This window comes from Chelonia mydas, chromosome 16 (assembly GCF_015237465.2).
Source record: "Chelonia mydas isolate rCheMyd1 chromosome 16, rCheMyd1.pri.v2, whole genome shotgun sequence".
Classification (NCBI taxonomy): domain Eukaryota; kingdom Metazoa; phylum Chordata; order Testudines; family Cheloniidae; genus Chelonia; species Chelonia mydas.
The window spans coordinates 9,250,072-9,269,472 of record NC_057857.1 but is presented as its reverse complement, the minus strand read 5'-3'; the positions used below and the strand labels follow the sequence as shown (position 1 = coordinate 9,269,472).

General features: G+C 46.6%; 1 protein-coding gene across 2 annotated transcripts in view; it reads left to right on the top strand.

The window, feature by feature from the left end:
* The window catches only part of ASTN2 (astrotactin 2), a 592,122-nt gene that overhangs the window by 517,487 nt on the left and 55,234 nt on the right, over positions 1-19,401 (top strand). For both annotated transcript variants that reach the window (XM_043530271.1, XM_037879485.2), the window contains one exon: positions 15,383-15,524. In XM_043530271.1, coding sequence (XP_043386206.1) covers positions 15,383-15,524 — 142 coding nt within the window. The remainder of the gene's footprint in view (positions 1-15,382; positions 15,525-19,401) is intronic.

Genomic DNA, 19,401 nt, shown 5'->3' with positions numbered 1-19,401 from the left:
CTCAAAAGGTTGTCATTACCATAGAACAATGGTTTTCAACCTATGGTCTGTGGACCCCAGGGGGTCCGCAGACTATGTCTAAGCTTTCCGAAGGTGCCCGCACTTCCATTTGAAATTTTTTAGCGGTCCACAAATGAAAAAAGGTTGAAAAACACTGGACTAGGTGATCATTATGGTCCCTTCTGGCCTTGAAGTCTATGATTCTGTGAGACATTTAGGAAAACGACTCAGACATTCCACCATGTGAATGCCATCAGCACCTTCCTCTCTCAGGTGAAACAGACTCCCAGGAAGTATTACATTGGGGGACAGCCATCCCCAGAGCTGCCCCCTCTGAAAATAGACTCTCCTGATGCAGTCCCTCAAGATGCCATAAATTTGCCTTGGTGGCTGAGGCTGTGTTGTCTGACATTCAGAGCAGGGGGCATTCCTGCCTCTGCCAATGTCCTGCCATGTGATAATGTTGCTTAACCACCCCAGTGCCTCAATCCCCCCATCTGTAAAATGGGGTTAATGCTACTTATGAGCAGGGCATGATGGCAGATAACATAGAGTGGACTTGGAACCAGGAGATATGGGTTCTAATCCCAGCTGTATAGCTGTCCTGCTATGTAGTGTTGGACAAGTCATTTTTCTGTTCCCCTCTCACCCTTTGTCTGTCTTCTCTATTTCGATTAAAGGCTCTAAGAATGGGAGCTGCCTGTTACACTCATAGACATAGAGTTTAGGGCCAGAAGAGATCACCAGATCATCTAGTCTGACCTCCTGCATATCACAGGCCACCAACATCACTCAACACCCACACACTAAACCCAACAACCGTGTGTGTAGCACAATTGGACTCAGGTCTAGCCTGGGGCCTCTACACACTATCACAATATAAATAATAACGATCTTTGTGAAGTGCTTTGAAATCTTTGGATGGCAAATGCCATATCAATGCCAAGTATTATCTCTAAGTGAGTAAGTGCTCAAGATTCAACATGGCAGAGTCTATTCCAGTGGAAATAGTAATGGAACAGAGAACATCCTGATACAGTCAATGGCAAGGAGAGGACAAGACACGGAAGAACTTCAATCTGAAGAGAGATTGAAAATGTTAAAATTGTTCTCCATAGAAAGGAGTCAAATGAGAGAGGACGTGAAAGATGCAGACAAAACAATGAATGATCTAGAGAAGATAGGTCAGGCTCTTCAGTTAATCCTTTGTCATGGCACAAGAACTAGGAGACAGTCAATGAAATTGTAAGGCAATAAATTTAGACCTGATGTGGGGAAATCCTTTTCCAGACAGTGCACAATTAGCCTGTGAAACTCATGGCTTGAGTTAAAGTTGAGCATTGTGCTTAAGTGCATTGGTGGATCAGAGCCAGAGTACTCAGCACCTTGCAGAATCAATCCCTATTATAAAAAAAGTTTTCCTAGCCACCTCTCTTAGGAGAACCAAAGGGAAAATGATGCCCTGCTTAACAGATTGTTTCGTGCAAAACTCTGAAAGCCTCAGAGAGCCCAGAGTCTTGGCAAATATGGCTGGCTGGAAATCAAGAATTCCTTTTTAGCAAAAAAACACTGAGGTTCTGGCATTTGAGTTCATTCCGCATCGCCCCGAAACTGAGACCTTTCAAAAAATTTCATGAAAAATAGAGTGGAGCCCCATCCCATAATAGCCCATTGGTTATGGCACTCCTCTGCAATGTGGAAGACTCAGGTTCACATTCCTTTTCTGCCCATTTCGGAGCAGATAAAAAAATGTTTTGCTGGCAAAATCTTGACCAGCTCTATTAGTTAATTTGCTTGAGGCTGTTGCCATGAAGACTTTAGACAACCTTTCTGCTAGTACAGTGGTAGACACAGCTGTCTCTGAAGAGCCAATCTATAATTCTCTACGTGCAGGTCATTAGAGGCGCTTATTCTGCTGATGTTGTCTTCTGCTCTTTATACAACATATATAATACAAAGGAACCACATGAGCATGATGGGTTCAGATAGCCGTGTTTATGAACTTCATACAACATGCAAGGCCTGCCTGCATATACATACAACACTGCAGCTCTGGCAGCCTTCTGGTGGCTTGTGAAACAGAGAAGACAGTGAAGGTCACTAGAGGGCTCACAAACTATTTAAAAGGATATTACTCAATCCCCATACATTACAGCTGGGTTTCATGGAGGAGACTCATGTGGCATGTGTATTCGGAAAGGTCTAAAGGAACTTGCCAGTTTTGGTATGGGATGCAGGACAGACACTGCTGGAATGGAGAAATACACTAGTCACACCAGAAATGGAATGGGGGCAATTGGCCATTATACTAGTGATGAAATAAACTCATCCTCATTCAGAGAGTTCCAGCTCCAGCCTTCATTCGACCCAGTCATTCATTAAAAATAATCAGAATTATAAAAGAATGAATCACTTTGATCACCATTAGATCTGATTTGAAATCTTGGTTATGAACTGACCCTAATTACAAACATAGCCCTCGTTCAAGAACTGATCTCTATCCTTGCGCTTGTATTCACGAAGGGCTTGAATGGGTGATTTCCAGCCTGTGAGTTATTTGTGATCGGTCTGCTTCTGCTATGCATTATTTGTGTTGTCATGGCATATGTAGTTGGTCTCCTAAGTCACATGGCATGGCTTCTTCTCCCTGATTGGATGACTGAAAGTCTGTAAACAGGAGAATAACAAATGATGTACTTCCTGGTATGAATTTTCGGTTGAAAAACATCTGTGATAAAATGTTCAGGATTCACCAATATTTTCTCAAATTCTCCAGTTGTCAGGGTACTCACCAGTTATTGCCTTGGTTCTGCAAACACATACACACCTGAGTAAAAAGAAAAGGAGGACTTGTGGCACCTTAGAGACTAACAAATTTATTTGAGCATAAGCTTTCGTGAGCTACAGCTTGAGTAACTGTATGCATCTGAGTAGTTCCTTTGAGTTTAATGGAATGGCTCACATGAGTAAATTAAACGTGTGTAAAGGTTTGCCTGATCAGGATCAATAATTCCCCAGGAATCATAGTGAAGCAACTCCACACTGTTATTTATGAGAGTGTTCACTACATTCCTATCTTTTTTTCCAAATCACTCATCGGTCTGTAATAACCAGTATGGCACCGTTATTTCAAATCACTCACAGCCAGGGTGTAGATCATCAGAGACTGTAAATTGACATAGCTCTATTGTCTTCAGGAGAGCTAGGACAGTTCATACCAGCAGAAGATCTGACCCCTGGATTTTCAGGTGTTCAAGACCCCAGTGGGAGGCCAGATGTTCCAAAGAGCTCTGCTCCCATTGAGATAACTGAATAAGGTCCAGATTTTCAAACGTGCTGATAATCCAGCCCGAGTTGTGAGTGCTGAGTCCTTCTGAAAATCCTGATCTATGACATTATCACTAACACACTGCAGAAATCAACGTCTGACAATATCACCTGGCTGTATTCAGAAGAAAATTGGGCTGGACACAGAGTTGCTGCTTTAAATTGGCCACTACTGACAGTAGTGAACTTGGGTGCATTAGTCCAAGCCGCTCTCCAGCACTGAGCCAGGAAGTATCGGAAGGGGCCAGGAGGGGGGGGAAGGCTACTATGATGCTGTAGAACTAATTTTTGGATCTTGCAGAGCTACAAAAGGTCCGTTTACCCAAAAAGTGCAAAGAGAAGTGAAGCAGAGAGCAGGGGATTGCTTTTTGGCATCAGTTTACAGTGATTTGATTTGACAAATTACCCAGGGCAATTGTGTTTTTAGAGATTAATTATACACTCTGCGTTCCTTTCTAGGAAATGCTTCCCCCCGTCCCCCTTCTACCTTGGGATCTGAGGCCAGGGTGCATGTGTAGAGAGGAGGATTTTTTTAAAAAAAGCTGAGGATTCAATACTGCACTGAATTGCACCCGATCAGTGAGGTCCCACAGGGTGTTAAGTCAATGGAGAATTTGGCCTTTAAGAGCTGGGCATAAGGGGGCGTGATCAGTAGAGTTGAAAATGAGGGATTGGGAGCACAACGTTTGGCAGGCTCTCTCTTGCTCCCTCGCTGGATCAAAGTCCCTACTTGCATTCTGTGGTAGGCCAGATGGTATGTTAGACCCAGTGGTGGAATTCAACCAGGGCTGGCTTTCCATCCACTAGGCTTCCTCCTAGTTCAGCAAAGATCTCCGGTGCCCCTAGGTGAAAGCTAGTCCGCTCTGCATTTGGGCACCCACCAACCAGCCAGAACCGCCCAACACCCTGGATAGACAGAGCGAAGCTGCACGGGGCTATGCTTGGGTCCATGAGAGCAAGGGTCTGAACCAAGCGTGGGGACAAACCCACCTGAGCGGTTTTGTGACCCTTTGTGAGCAATTTGGTAGTGAACTTCTCACAAGACGTTAAGCTCCCTGGAGGTAGGGACTGTCTCTTTGTTATAGGTTTGTACAGAGCCTTACTGCATGAGGCAGAGGTCTCTAGGTGTCACTTCACTACAAATAATAATGAGATGGATGCTTCTCTTAGTGGGAGACTGTCAAGGCCAGAACTCTTCCAGTCCGGGAGCAAGAGGACTTCTTGTGCTACCCGCTTAGCAACTGGCTTCATGAGGATCACTAAGGATCATTTCATTAAAGAAGGAGAAGTAGGGAAGTTTGCGGATGACTCTAAACTGTAGGGAGAAGTACATATGCTGGAGGGTAGGGATAGGGTCCAGAGTGACCGAGACAAATTAGAGGTTTGGGCCAAAATAAATCTGATGAGGTTCAACAAGGACAAGTGCAGAGTCCTGCACGTAGAATGGAAGAATCCAATGCACCGCTATAGACTAGGGACCGAATGGCTTGGCAGCAGTTCTGCAGAAAAGGACCTAAGGCGGTGAAGCACTGGAATGGGTTACCTAGGGAGGTAGTGGAATCTCCATCCATAGAGATTTTTAAGGGTGAGCTTGACAAAGCCCTGGCTGGGATGATTTAGTTGGGGATTGGTCCTGCTTTGCAGGGGGTTGGACTAGATGACCTCCTGAGGTCTCTTCCAACTCTAATCTTCTATGATTCTGTGACTGAGCCTTAAAGAACAACCTATATGGAAATCCCAGCCAACCCCTAATGAAAGCTAGGGCCCAGATCCTCAAAAGTATTGAGGTGCCCGACTCCTGTTGAAATCAATGGGAATTAGGTGCCTAAATATCTTTTTGAGGATCTGAGCCAAGTGATCAGAAGAACCAGCTCTGACAGCCTCTGCATGCCATGGGTGAGCCTGGAGAGGCATTAATGACAGGGGTAAATGCATTATCTCCCATCTCATCCCACCCCACCCAGTGGATGGTGTCTTTTGCAGTTTGCACAGGCCAAGCGGGCTGGATGCACGTTTTGTCTGGATGCTGGTTTCTTGGAGGACAGGGATAGTAATGCTGTCTGCAGGGTGGGCTGGGTCACGTCCAACGGAGGGCTGTTTTCCAGAAGGTCTTTGCTGCAGCTATCAGGTTCTGCTGTGAAGAGCAGAGTGTCCAGAAGGCATAGATACTATGGTGCTGGGTAGTGTAGGGAATCCTAAGACAGACATATACAAGCCTTTGGAAGTGTGCCATTTAAATCAAAGGGATTCATCTGAGAAATTAGCCATGCACCCTGTGTTCCTGATGAGGGGCACTATGTGCTGGGCATTGCAGCACCTTCAGAATAAGACCATTTCCTTCAGCTGAGAAAGCTGCTATTGATTGCGGTCAGCAGTGCACCCTGCAATCTGGTGTGGGGTCTGCATCCACTGACTCCTAGACTCGGAAGACTCTAACAGAGCCATCCTTGGGGCTTTTCGGACTCTAGACACATTGGGAAATGCTGTTCTTGTCATTTTAGCCATGCACAAATGCCAGCTGCCGTCGCTTGAGGGACTGGAAGACTCAAGGGACTGGATAAAAGATGGAGCCTATTGTTATTATTCATGTATTGGTGTAACAGAGGCACATAGGCTCTGTATTGTTCTGTGTATGTGCAGCACCCCTTGCACTGGGGTCTGTCTCTCTGTCTGCAGCTCCTATGTGCAACAGAAATAGAAATAATAATTAATATAATAATACCCACACAGTAAGAGACAGTCCCTCTCCCCCAAAGGGCTTATGGTCTAACTAGACAAGACAAAGAATGGAAGAAAGGAAGTACTGGGGAACTGAGGCATAGAAAGATTAAGTGACTTGTCCAAAGTCATAGTCTCAATTAGCTTCCATGTTCCACTCTAGAAGTGGCTGCATCACAGGTACAAGTAAGGTGATTCCCGTATATAGTGTGCAGAGCACTTGGAGGTATTCCAGGACATAAGGACCTTTTCGTAGACTACACGCTCTTCAGGTCAGAGGCCCAGTCTTCCTGTGTTTGGCAACGGGAACTAGCACATTGTGGGCGCCGTTGAAATATAAAGAAGAGCTAATCATTTTTTGTGAATTCCCTTTGTGCACCATGGCAAGAGAGGTGAGGTGGAAGGAGGGATCCGACCTCCAGTCCCCAGGAGTGAGGACACGGTTTGATTGGCATGATCAGTGGGTTGGACCCTGTACATCAGAGTAGTTCCACTGAGTGAAGTGTCCGCACACTGATTTACCCCAGCTGAGGATCTAGCCGAGCCTCTTCGAGAGATACCTCCCCTCACATGGGGGGGGGGGGGTCTGATCTGAAAGCCCATTGAACTGAAGTGCAGCCTGTCTCCCGAAGAACAACCCTGGGCCTGCGCTCGGCATCTGTCGCTCCAAACAGAGCAGAGCAAATCTCAGGCTCCCAAACTTGCCCTCCTCTCTTTGCCCCAGCACCTTGAGGACGGACCCTGGCCGAAAGGGAGGGTGCAAGGAGGACCCAGAAAAAAGCGATGCATTTAGAGGCCTCGCTGCATCAGGTGTTTCTTGCAATCAGAAAACAAAACTAGGAAGGAGCAATGCTGGGGCGGCCTCCCTTCCCCCCTGCTCCCATTGGCACCGCTCCAGAGGGCACCGCCAGGGACGGACGTCCCAGCAGGGCCCCATCTGCCGCCTCTGGGCGCCGTCATTGGTGCCCGTTTGGGCTTCTGACATTCTATTCTGCTGTTCTTTCCTTGAAAATGGACAGGGAACTGGGAGCTGCTCTGTAGGCCTATGCCTGTTCCCCATTACAGCTCCACCAGGGCTGTAACGTGAGAGCCTCTGCGCCGTGCCCACATGGCTATTTATTTGTCCATACCGACTTTCCCCTTGTTTTCATTAAGTTAGGCAGAAAAGGTTAATCTTCCTTCTGCTGAAGCTTCAAAATGAACCAAACTAAATTAAAGATGATTTTTAAGGACTCCCCCCACCCCTTTGTCTTCCCCACTCCCTCCACCCCCCGAGCACCAGTTTTGAATTGAGGTCACAGTCAGTGATAGCACAAGAATAAATTAAAAACAGGTTGAAAGAAAAAGTAAGAAAGAAAGAGAAAAAGAAAACCACACTCAGAGGAGAGTGACTGGGAAGTTCATAGGGGTGGGTTTAGTCTAGGCCAATAAACAAGCTGTCCGGCCTGAGTGACAAATGGACAGCTGAGAGTTCTCTTCCTCCTTTTCTTTCTAGGAATTGCAGCAGACCGTTCTTATAGAGCCTCCACTCCCTCTTGTTCATCTCCCTCCTTTGCCGCTACACCACATCGGGCCTGTCTGTGCCAAAAAGAAGAACCACAGCACCCGGGGCTGAACCTTTGTGCACCCGCAAAGGAGCCTGGCTGAGTCATCCTCTCCCCATGCTTTACGTGCTGCCGTTCTCTCCATGACATGGTTTCTGAGCACGGGGGGCAATCTGGTTAAACAGGCAGGTGTTCCCTGTGGCAAAAGGGCTTCCACATTCTCCCCCCCAAGGAATCTCATGGGTTGATTCGCCTCTCTCCTCGTTTGGCTCTGCACAGCCAAGGAAGTCCCGTTGACGTGAGTGAATCTGCTTGTGATTTACGCAGCTGTCAGTGACAGGAGGATTAGGCCATTGGTGCTGATTATAGTTCATACCAGGACGTGTGACTCAGAGCCTGCTCACAGCTAGGCCGAGAGACCAAGGGTTCGAGTCTCCGAACGGGATGCTGAGTCTGGTACAGGGTGGGGTGATGGCCTTCGGATGAGGCATTAAACTGAGTTCCCCTCTAAGGACTGGCCAGGTGGGCGTTAGAGAGCCTGGGGCACTTTCAGAAAGATAACTCTGGTGGCCTACCCAGCCTTCCCTCTTGCACTAAACAGAGCCTGTAATCTCAGGGTGGCTGGGCGGGTAAGTTATTGCTGACCTGGTGCTTTGATGCTGCGTTCACAAGCCATTCTTGAGAGAGGAGGTTCTAATGAGGAACCTTGTCCTAGCAAGTTCTAGGAACAAAGCCCCTGGGGAACCTTTTGTTACCACCACAGATCTTGGTCCAGGGACTAAGAAAGGCTTGTGGAGGCTCACAAACCTAAGCTGAATCCCCTGCAACCCACTCCTACATATGCCATCTATTTTGCTTTGAGTTTTACGAGTTGGTTCAAACTGACACGTGGGGGTCACGGAGGGCGGACTATGAACAGAACCTAGATAGGTTTGTCAAATCCTAATCCAGTTTGAATGGCCAAGTTTCACATAGCTCTATCAGTGGATACAATAATAAGGGGTCCTGTAAAGGCCCTTTGAAATGTACTGCAAGGCAGCGTGGGCTCGTGCACGAGCCATCGTGCAAAAATCACCCCAGGGAACTGGATGTTTATGGAGAGGCCATTCCCTGGTAGCACGGAGGTAGGAGAGGGATAGGGCATGTAATTTGTGACATCAACTGGTGTTATTAGCCAACTAGATTGTAAGAATTTGGAGCCGGGACCATCTTTTACTCTGGGTCCCTGCAACATCTAGCGCAATGGGGCCCGATCCTGATGAAGTTATCTTGGCACTAAGTGATAAGCCCAGGTGGGACATCCAGATTGGAGCTGGTCATTATTGACTGTTGCTTTATCAGTATGGGGGGGGGCGGATTTTTTATTCCTGCTAGTTAAAGACACACCAGGCTGGCCTGTCAATACAAATCTCTCCTGCTCCAGGGAGGTGACCTAATTAGCTGTCATGTGCTCAGCTAGGGATCTTCGTTTTTTCTTTGAAGGCCAATAATGCAAAAAAACTGCCACAGTTAGGCTGGGGTGTCTGTGCTTCAATACTGTTTTAGGGGGCTGACCTCCTTCTTTAGATTGATGGGGGTCTGGTTTCTAATGACCTGCCTCATCCGATAAAGGACATGGGCAGCTTTGCTATGGAAGCAGATGGGGGGCAATTCAATATTCACATTATTTCAGCCCCAAGCTTCCTGTATTGTTCCACTATTGGAGGCTAACTGTGATGTGGAAGGAATGCCATCTTTCAAGTCAACAGAGGAATTTGGACTCCATGTTCATCCAGGCCTCCTGGCTGCTGAGCTCCTCCCAGACTTCAATGGGGTTTGTGGGTGCTCAGCACCTCATAGGGTGTGGTTCTTGGACAGGAAAGTCCATCTCTTTTTAAAGCATTGATTTTCTGCTTCGTCTGTATGCAAAGTCTTGGTGAGGAACATCAACTGTGGCATCAGATTAAGGTCTAATATGTTCTTCGGGGGGTGACTGTATCCTGCTGTTGGAGGGAGATGATATTTTCCATATCTAATGGCTGTGGCCCTTGCGTGAATGAGTATATTAAAGACACTGTGATGGCCAAGATTTTAAAAAATGACGAATGATTTTGCATGCTTCCAACTTGAGACATCTTAAAGGGGCCTCATGTTTCTGAGGATTCAAGTTGGAAGCACCCAAAAATGGAGGCACTCAAAATCACTAGCCATGTTTGAAAATCTGGCCCAAATGTGCTGCTTTCAGAGGCTCATAACTTTCCTAAACTTCTATTTTGGGGGTCTGGTTTTGTGTTCATTTTTTCCCCCACACTTGAACTCTGGTTTGTGAGGATATTACGGAAAGTTTGAGCAAATTCCTTTCAGCTGCTCCTGGTTTATGAGAGGGTGAATAAAGAGACTTCCCCCCACCCCACACGTTAAAGAAAAATCATGGTTTGTTTTTTAATTGTGGGAGAGTTCAAAATGCAGCTGTGCCTTTAAGCTGAAAATTGGTAGATAGGTTGACCTTTAGGTAGCCTATGGGATAGCCAATTTTCCCTTGAGCTGTGTTACACCTGCGGCCATACCTGCCCCCACATCTGCTGCACTTGTGAACCATAGGCATTGGCTTCCTGGCTACTACCTACACATAAATGCTCCTGGCCTCCAAGCTGCCAGGGCCCAATGTGTGTGTGGGAGGGATAGGGGTGGGGGGCGGCAGTTGTTGAGAGCACAGGAGTGCTAGGCTCCCTGCTCTCAGTTCAAGTGGCTGGCCCCAGCCCTGACACATCTGGCACTAGCCCGCAGCGGCTGTTGAAGGGAGAGTTCTGCTCAGTTTTAGGCTGGAGTGTACCCAGGGCAGATGGAATCTTCCAGGAATTTACCTGCCCAGCTCTAATAAGTCTCTGCTGATCAAATGTGAACTGCAGTGTTTCAAAGGCTTATCACTTGGCCAAATGTGGGCAGATTATTACAGGGACGGCAAAAGGCACATTCTGTTTCACACAGCAGTAGGTCAAAGCGCACTGGGGAACTTGAATGTGCAGTGGCAGGCTCCACCTGGACAGTTAGTGTGTAGTGCACTGGAGAACTGTAGAGGTACACCCCAGCTTGCTACACGCTATCTTCCCCTCTAGAGAAGCCCCCTGCCAAGTTGCAGGTCCCTGCTCCAAAGCATGTGAGCATTTCAAAGAAAGGTTTCCAAATATTTTTAACATGTAAAACAACATATTTTCTCCCTAGCCTCATTCTCTGAACTGGCTGAACCACTGCGGGTGAAATATTCCAAAATCATTCAGCCTGAAGCAGACATTCAATGTGTACATTTTCAGCCCAAATGGTTAAACTCTGGCAAAGTTATAAGCAAACTGAAAACAGGGTCTTAAAATGGGAAGTGTCAGGCAACCTTAGTAATAGGTGAGCCTACCAGCCCTGCCTATTATACTACCAGTAAACATCTTTCATTCCTACTCCACCCCCATCCCAATGCAAACAGCTATGGGTCAGTGTGATAAACTTGGTCAATGATTATTTGCGAAATGGTTATTTCTGTGGATGGGGTTTTTGCTTTCCAGGTGGCCTTGCTCCACGTGCTGGGTCTCGGTCCCACAACGTTGTCCCTGCAGGTTGGGCCTCTGTGTATGTCCCATGGAAGCAGGGAGCTTGCAGCTAGTCTTAGCCGCTCATGTGCCAGCTCTCTTGAGCTTAGCTTGTCATTTCTCTAGACCAACTACGCTTCTGTCTCACTCCCCTTCTTGCCCAACCCCCTGCTGCCTGGCTCCGTGGAACAGTGCAGGACGAATTCACTGGGATCTAGATAACTAGCCATGGTGGCAAAAGCTGGAGAGAATGGGATGCAGGGGATGAGTCCCAGCAGACAGAAAACAAAATGTCAGATGTCTGGTTCCAGCAAAATGGTGACTTCCGCCGCATAAAGGCTAAATTCTGCAGCATCTTGGAAAAAAGCCATAGGCTATAAAATTGTAGAGTCTACAGGGCAGGTCACATCAGACCACACCTCTCAGAGTTATTGTTCTAGGCTTTCTGCAGGCATCACTCTGTCAATTTATATTTGGTCAAGGTTATTTTTGTAAGCACGGGTGTGATGGATGTTATAGCGAGGATTGAACTAGGGTCCTCCAGAGCTGTAACTGTAAGTTGCTATAGCTTGAGCTAAAGCTCTATAGGCAATACTGCTAATTATTCCTCTTTGGTAGATTGCTAGAGATGAGGCCTGCACACGCTCGCCAGCAGGTTACACTAGAAAAACGTTTTATTTTATATGAAAGCAGAGATTCCGAAGCACAATTCTGCAGCAAAGGGATATTCCATGGCAAATTCTGTGGCTATGAAATACGCAGGACTTTTATGTAAGGTACCTTTTCCCAGAGCATCCTGGCTTCTGGTCAGCACAGTTCTTATGCAACTATTTATCTGCCAACTTGAGGACGTTTTTCATGTTCATGTGCTAGATTGGGTCTCAGGAGACCTGGGTTCAATAGGTGGCTTTGCCACAAACACATCTCTCTGTGCCTCAGTTCCCCCAGTGTATCTGGGGAACATTAGTGCTCTCCTGCCCCAGAGGGGTGTTGTGGTGGTAAATTCATTAATGTTTGCAAGGAACTCAGATATTGCAGTGCAGGGGTCCAGAGAAGTAACTAGACAGATGGGTCCAATTTTCAAAAGTGCTCAGTGCCTGATGTTCTGGTCTCTTTAGAAAAACCCAGATGCGTATGTTGGTGTCTGTGTGGGTGCTGTGCTGGTCTCAGATCCACCCCATAGTGCCTGTTGGAGCAGTGTGAGACTCCTGGCTCTAACTTCATCTCAGAACCCAGGCCATTCTCTGGCTTGCCCGGGTCACCTCTTAGGGCTGGCAGCGGAAGTGCCAGGGCTTTGGAATCCCCTGCAGAGTGAAAGCAGCAGCTTGGAAAGGGATAAGAGATCCCTGCCTATCACATGGCTGGGTTGAGGGAGGAAGGGTGTGTTCTCTTTCTCTCTTGGGGCTTGAGGTAGGGAAAAAGCTTTTGGGGGGATTGTAACCAGCATTTTCAGGTTTGTTATGTTTGTGCCCATTGTTCAAAGGCCCTTACAAAGGACTCGGGCATGGAGTTTGCTTCCCTTCCCTTGCTGGTGAAAGAGCCCACCAGCCTTTGGAGCACTAAAGCACTTGTATGTTCTGCCCATCACGTGCATTTATTAACTCTCATTTCGAAGGCAGGTGCTTCCATAAATCCCCAGCTAGACATAGCTGTGTTTCCCTAAAACTCTGCAACTGCAAAATAACATCGAACCAGATAATGAGTGACTATTGTTTTAAGTCAGGAGAGCATTGGCTGTGCAGCAAGCAGTGATAATCGCTCTTGTGCCCAAACATTTGTACTAGACTCACTAGAATGTGCTGTGTCACCTCAACCCCAAACATCTTCTGGTTATCCTCAAGTAACCTGTGACCCTGTATTCAGAACAGGAACCTTCAAGACATCAGCAGCAATTCCAGACAACAAAGCTGTAATGGTGGAAGGTCAGTTTGTATCTGAACTATAATGGTAACCATGCCTATACGCTCGAGTGCATTGTGTCTGTTCAAAGGTACGGGGCATCCGGTCTCAAAGAAAAGGTCTAAGTTAAGCAGTAATGAAACCACAATTGAATGAGGTGGGCACCAAGATCATGAGCAATAACATAGGACTTGCCAGACAGGACCAGACCTGTGGTCCTTCTACTCCTGTATTCTGCCTTTGGCATCACCTCATGCCAGATACTTCAGAGGAAGTCAAAAGAACCCACAGAAGACAGATGTGGACTAATATGCCCCCACATTAAGTCTCTTCCTGATCTCTAATAGTTAAAGATTGATTTAAGCCCTGAAGGATGCAGTTTAATATCCCTCCCAAAATTTCATAGCGTTAACTATTCTTTCTCTCGGTTTTCTTTTTATCCATATAAATGGCTGACCCCTTTTTGAATCTTGGTAAATTCTTGGCCTTAATACCATCCTATTGCAATGAATTCTACGGTCTGGTTATGTATTGTGTGAAAAGGGCAGGAAGTTAAGGTTGGAACCAAGGGCCAATCAGTTCAAAGCTGGGTTTGTTTTTTTGTTTTTAAATCTGCCCAGAAACCCAGTCAGTTTAAGTGACTTGCCCAAGGTCACAGAGGAAGTCCATGGCAGAGCCAGCAGTTGAACCCAGATCTTCTGCGTCCCAGTCCTGTGCTTTACCCAAAACCTTCTTCTCAATCAGACTTCCTCAAAATTTGGTTCAGGTCCATCTCTAATAACAATGTTAAAATATGGAGAGCAGTAATGGATCTGCCTGAAAAATTGTTTGGAAACAGCAAATCATACCGAGAGCCTGGGCCTGAATGGTGCATTAAGATGAATAATTAAGAGTTGGATTCCTTTAGGAAAGGAAGAAATTTATTGCTGCTCTTCTCTCCAGTCAAGGGGGACATTTGTTATTGAACTGTGTAATTTGTGACAAGACACAATTTTTGTGTGTGCTATCTGGGTAATCAGCCTGCGGGAATTATGCATTCCGTGTTGATTACACCAATGTGTTGCTTTTCACATTTCATACCAAGAGTTTAAAATTTATGTTCCATTTCTGTGGTCCTCAATCAGATTTACTTTCAGTTAAAAATGCAAAGAAAGAAATATGGTCAGAACAGAATTCTTCTCTGATATGAGCCATAAAACCTTGGCACTTCCATACAAGGTGCCCTGGCACAAGCAGGAATGAAGGGTCTGATTCTGAGCTCACTCACACCAGTGTAACTCAACTAATTTCAATGGAATTACTCCCGGTGTACATCAATAGCAAGGTTTGGGTCTGATTTTCCACTGCTTTGCCTGTGAAAAATCCAAATAGTAACTCACTTTGCGCTGGTATAAATAACGGTACGTAGGGGAAAGCAGTGAGGAGTCAGGTCCTAGAAGTGTAATTAAAGGGATGCTGTCAACTTAATTTGGGTCATGCTGTAAAAACTGAGTGGTGTAGTAGTAAAAATAAGCTTGTATAAAACCTAAGACTTACAAAAATGTTCTTGCGTGATTATTATTTATTATTATTTTAAATTATAATAAAAACGGTGGCTTTAAAAGAAGCAATCATCTCCCTGCAGTGTTTGAACTGCAAGTTCTGCAGCGTTTAGAACCTGACGGGGAGACGGTCTGTGAACGGGAAGTCATTGCTTTTTGTTGTCCAGCCAGCCTGAGAGAAAAAGCAACAAATAAAGAGCATAACCGTGACAAGGACATGGCATTTCTAAAATGTCCTTCAATGCCGGTCATCTAAGGTGTTAGTAGTAGCCAAGGTGAAGAAACCTGCTTGACTGTGACAGGTGCTTTTTTGAAAAAGTGGTAGTGAACAGAATCGGAAATCAGAGATTTTTGAGGTGGAAAAGACCGACCAAAGCACTAAGTCCGTTTTCTTCCAAAGAAGGATGCATTGCCCCATTAGAGGATGTAGGTTCAGGGTTCAACATTTGCAGGGTCATCCCTGGAGTGAATCTGTGTGTTGCCTGTATGCTCTATGAGTGCTCATATTGCCCAGTCCAAGCTGTGAGTCAACTCGGTCTGGATTTGCCTTGCAGTGTATGGGCCCTGCAATGGGCTTGTATACTGCTGGTGGCCCTGCACTGTGTATGGGCAATATACCCTATAGGAGCCCTTGGTGCAGCTTCTTCCTTTCTGATGACCTGCAGGCCTGTGCTGTATATGAGTTGCTTTGCGTCCTCTAGGGAAAGGCTCAGGAAATAATGAATGCCAGGGCTGGAGATTGAGCATGGGGTTGCTTAGCTTTATTAATCTTGCCCTTCTGCTCTTTGGTCTTCAGGAGAATCCTTGAGCTTTGCTGATGATTTGCTCTCTGGACTCGGAACTTCCTGCGTGGCAGCTGGCAGGAGCCATGGAGAGGTCCCAGAAACCAGCCTTTATTCGGTCATTTTCAAGTGCCTGGAACCAGATGGCCTGTACAAGTAAGAAAGTGATGGATGTAGGGTGGGATGGGGAGGAGGGTTGAGAGATAGCATATAATGCAGTTATTGGTTAACATTTTGATTGCACTAGTGCCTAGAGGGCTGTACCAAGACAGGGCTCCTTTGTGGTTGGCGCTGTACAAACAGGTTTGTTGGGTGTGCATGTCTTGACTGTGCGTTAGGAGCCGAGACAGACTCAGATCATGAAACTGAGATCCCGTCGTCCAGCATTGGAGAGACTGGGGCTGTTTGGATCTGGGAGTTTGGTTCGGTTCCATGAATGGGTAAGTGGGATAAAAGAGATCCCACTGAGGTAATCGCAGCTCTCTGATATCATGTGCATGATGGGATATGGTCTGCCTCACTCTGATTAATTGAGCCAGCCATCAGGGAGATTGGAATCTGACCCTAAAGGGAGTTTCTCAGAGGCAGCAAATGGGTTTGAGTCCTTGCCAGATTCTCCCCTTTCCATTTCCCCGCTTAGCAGGCAGGGCAACCAGAGGCAGTATTATGAATGTTACAGAATGGCTTAGAGTCCTCAGTGTGTTAGACACTGTGCAAACACGCCATGAGGGACACGCTCTGCCTTGAAGTGTTTCCAGTCCAAATAGACAACGGAAGTGTCATTGTCCTCATTTTTACAGAGTGGGGGACTGAGGCGCTGAAGGACACAGTGACCTGTCCAAGGTCACATAGGCCCAATTCCCTTGCCTGTGCTTTACCTGCAAGACCACCCTTCCTCATCTCTGTGCTTTCCGTGCGCTGCATCCCCTGCGTGTCTCAGTTGGCGTACAGGGGACGGGGAAAGGTAGGAGAGCAAATGTAAAAAAAAGAGAGAGAGACAGAAAAAGAGTTGAGAGAGAGAAACACCCAGGCCTTAACGTCAGAGCGGCTGTAATAATTAAAACACGTTTTGTAGTGAGTAATGAAACTTTTTATGGGACCACAAAGGCAGTTAAATTGAGAGCTGGCAAATGGACTGTCAACGAGAACTTTTTAAGATCTTGATTAATACTTTCCCTTCACCTCCCGCTCCGCCCTCTCTTCCCCACCCCATTAAGTACGTTGACAACCTCCAAAGAGGGAAGAGCTTTTATTGCACAACTCTGGTGCTGTGCCGCATCTGGGAGCAGGCTCCAAATGGTGCTTGCCATTGAATAACTCTAAATGTTTCCTTGTTAAAATATATATAGGTATGTAATATAATTATGAATATCACTGGGAATGAGCAGATGCCAGGAAGAGTCTGGAACGGAGCTGGCTAATGATTTGCCTCCAGTAAAATCTCATCACTTGCGAGCTATTGGCAGCTTGGTCCTTGGTTGTCAGAAGGGATGAGCAATTCTATTGGCCTTCCAGTCTCTGGGGAGGCTAGTCTTGAGGTTAAAGCGTTGGGCTGGGAGTCAGGAGAACTGGGTACTGGGTCCAGCTCTGTCACAGATTCCCTGTATGACTTGCCAAGGCACCTCTATGACTCAGTTTCCTCATTTGCAAAATAGGGGCATGATCCTTGCCTGCCTCCCAGAGAGCTGTGTGGCTTAATTCACCAGTGTTTGTAAAGGGTTTGGGGATTCTCAGGTCAAAGGTGCAAAGCTTTACGATTTGTCCAAGGGAATGTAGACAAAGTGTTGTCCTCTCCTTGGTCCAAAGGCTCCTCTCTGCTGCACAGCACTGAACCCCATAGCAATGGAGATGGGGAGAGGTGGTCCTCAATTAGCGAGCAGCCACCGGCATCCCTGCTACCTACTCTCAAGTAGAACGTGTGTGCATTAGGGAGTGTGTGGCTGGGTGGATTTGGGAAGCTGCTGCTCTGTGCAGTCCGCCTTCAGGGGAAGTGGGCCAAACCTCCGTGACAGCTTGGTGTATACAATGATGCAGCAGCCTTCTGTACTAAAAGCCTGAGCCACCTCCCGTTGCAGTCACTGGGAGTCTTTCCACTGACAACATGGGCTTTGGGTCTAGCTCTCTATCTCCTCTCTTCATGCCTTTCAAAGACAAGTTGGAACTGGGAGAGCTAGCAGGTGTTGTGGGAGTATAGGTGGGATTTGGGAGGCACACAGAGAGGCTCCATGCATCTGACTAAGGATCTGTGGGGCTTGGCAGCCATTTCCCTGGGGATCCCAGAATGCTACGTGCACACCAGCACGTACACACAGATGTTAGCATCTGTGCACACACACTGGTCCATACACACGTATATAGGGGCTGATATGTGTATACATCTAAACATACACATTCACACACTGGTACACGCACCCGTCAGTACGCGCACACACCTGTCTGTAAACATGCATGTTCGCATGCAGTGTGTGCGTGCACACACATGCACACACCCCCCCCACACACACACACGTAGTGTAATCCTAAGGACTGTTCTCTGCAAACACCCATACAGTTGTGACACAAAACGCAGAAAGTCAGGGCAGTGACCTGTGAGGCTAATGCTCTGTTCTGAACCCACGCAGACATAACTAAAACAAAACCCTGGGCACAAGGTTGGGTTTAAAATTGAATTTCTTCTCCTTGTTTCGCTTTTTTTTATTTTTGTGGAAAAATCTCTTTCTTGGAAGACTCTAAAATGGGGAAAATCCAGCTTGCAGCAATTCCATCAAGAGCTGAGATTTCTTTCAGGCTGTCCGGTGAATGCACATGCACTGTGCTGCATCGGTGTTTTTAAAAGGCAAACCCTTTTGCCCTCTGGACAGTTGGAGGGCATCATCTAAAGAGAGCGACAGACCTGTGCAATCACGCAAGGCTGATCAAATCCGTAAATGTGGATCTGACGTCCTGTCCATTTGGCTTTTCGTTTTGAATCACCTAAAGCAATTAGGCAACACTATTGACCAATCGCTCAGTGCATTTCTGTCCTTAGATCAAAGCCAGGATTCAGTTTTTTAAGAAAAACAAAATCTTTGAACAAACAAGCTAATTGATTTTTCTGTTTTTGAGGTTTCTGAAATTGAAACAAATAAACTAACAAAAGCAGAACTAATTTGTATGTCTTTCTTCAATTTCAGTTTGATGAGAACAAGTTGCCTTCCAGCTTGGGCTGTTCTGCCTGTAAAACATTAGGGTTGTTACACCAATCCTACAGCATGAGCAGATATAATACACACGTGCCTGCCTGTAAACACATACACATGCAAGTGCGCACACACACAGATACCTGCGTACAAACGTGCACACACAAATGCATGCATGTACACACAAATCCATACTGAAAACATGTGAACGCCCACTTAAAAATACACAGCCGTATTGCTTGTGGGTGTTTTTGGAGAATACAGTATTTGGTGTATGTCCCTTAAAAAAAGAGAGAGAGAGATGAACTAAATATCCTGCTGGCAAAATGTGCCATGAGCAAGAATTCCTCTCCCCATAGAACAGACAGAACTCAGGCAACCCACTCACTCCTCCAAGCCTGGTCTGGCAGAGCCACCTCCATGTCTGGTCAATGCTTGGCTGCTCCTGGGACAACCAGCAAGGGGCGTAATTAGTGCCAATTGTACTGATGGTTTTGTGATAGTGCTGAGACCCCGTAGCTCATTGCACAGCAGCCATTAAATGGGAAGGGCTGTCCATTGCATCTGACCAAAGGCAAAGATCAGCCTAGAGGGTCCATCGCCCATAACCCAACCCCAGAGGTCCACCAGCTTCCTTTATTCCCCTCTCCTAAATGGGACTTGTTGGGTTATCTCCTTTTGCACACCGCAACCTCCCTACCCCTGCAACCAACCTCCCCCATCTCATCTCCTTACCTAGCTGCTCTCCGAGCACTTAGGACACCAGTTTACTGAGCTGTAAAAGCCGTCCGCATCCAAGTGCTGTACCTGATCAGCTGCTGGAGAGCGGGATTGCTAGCCAGCGTGTTTATTTC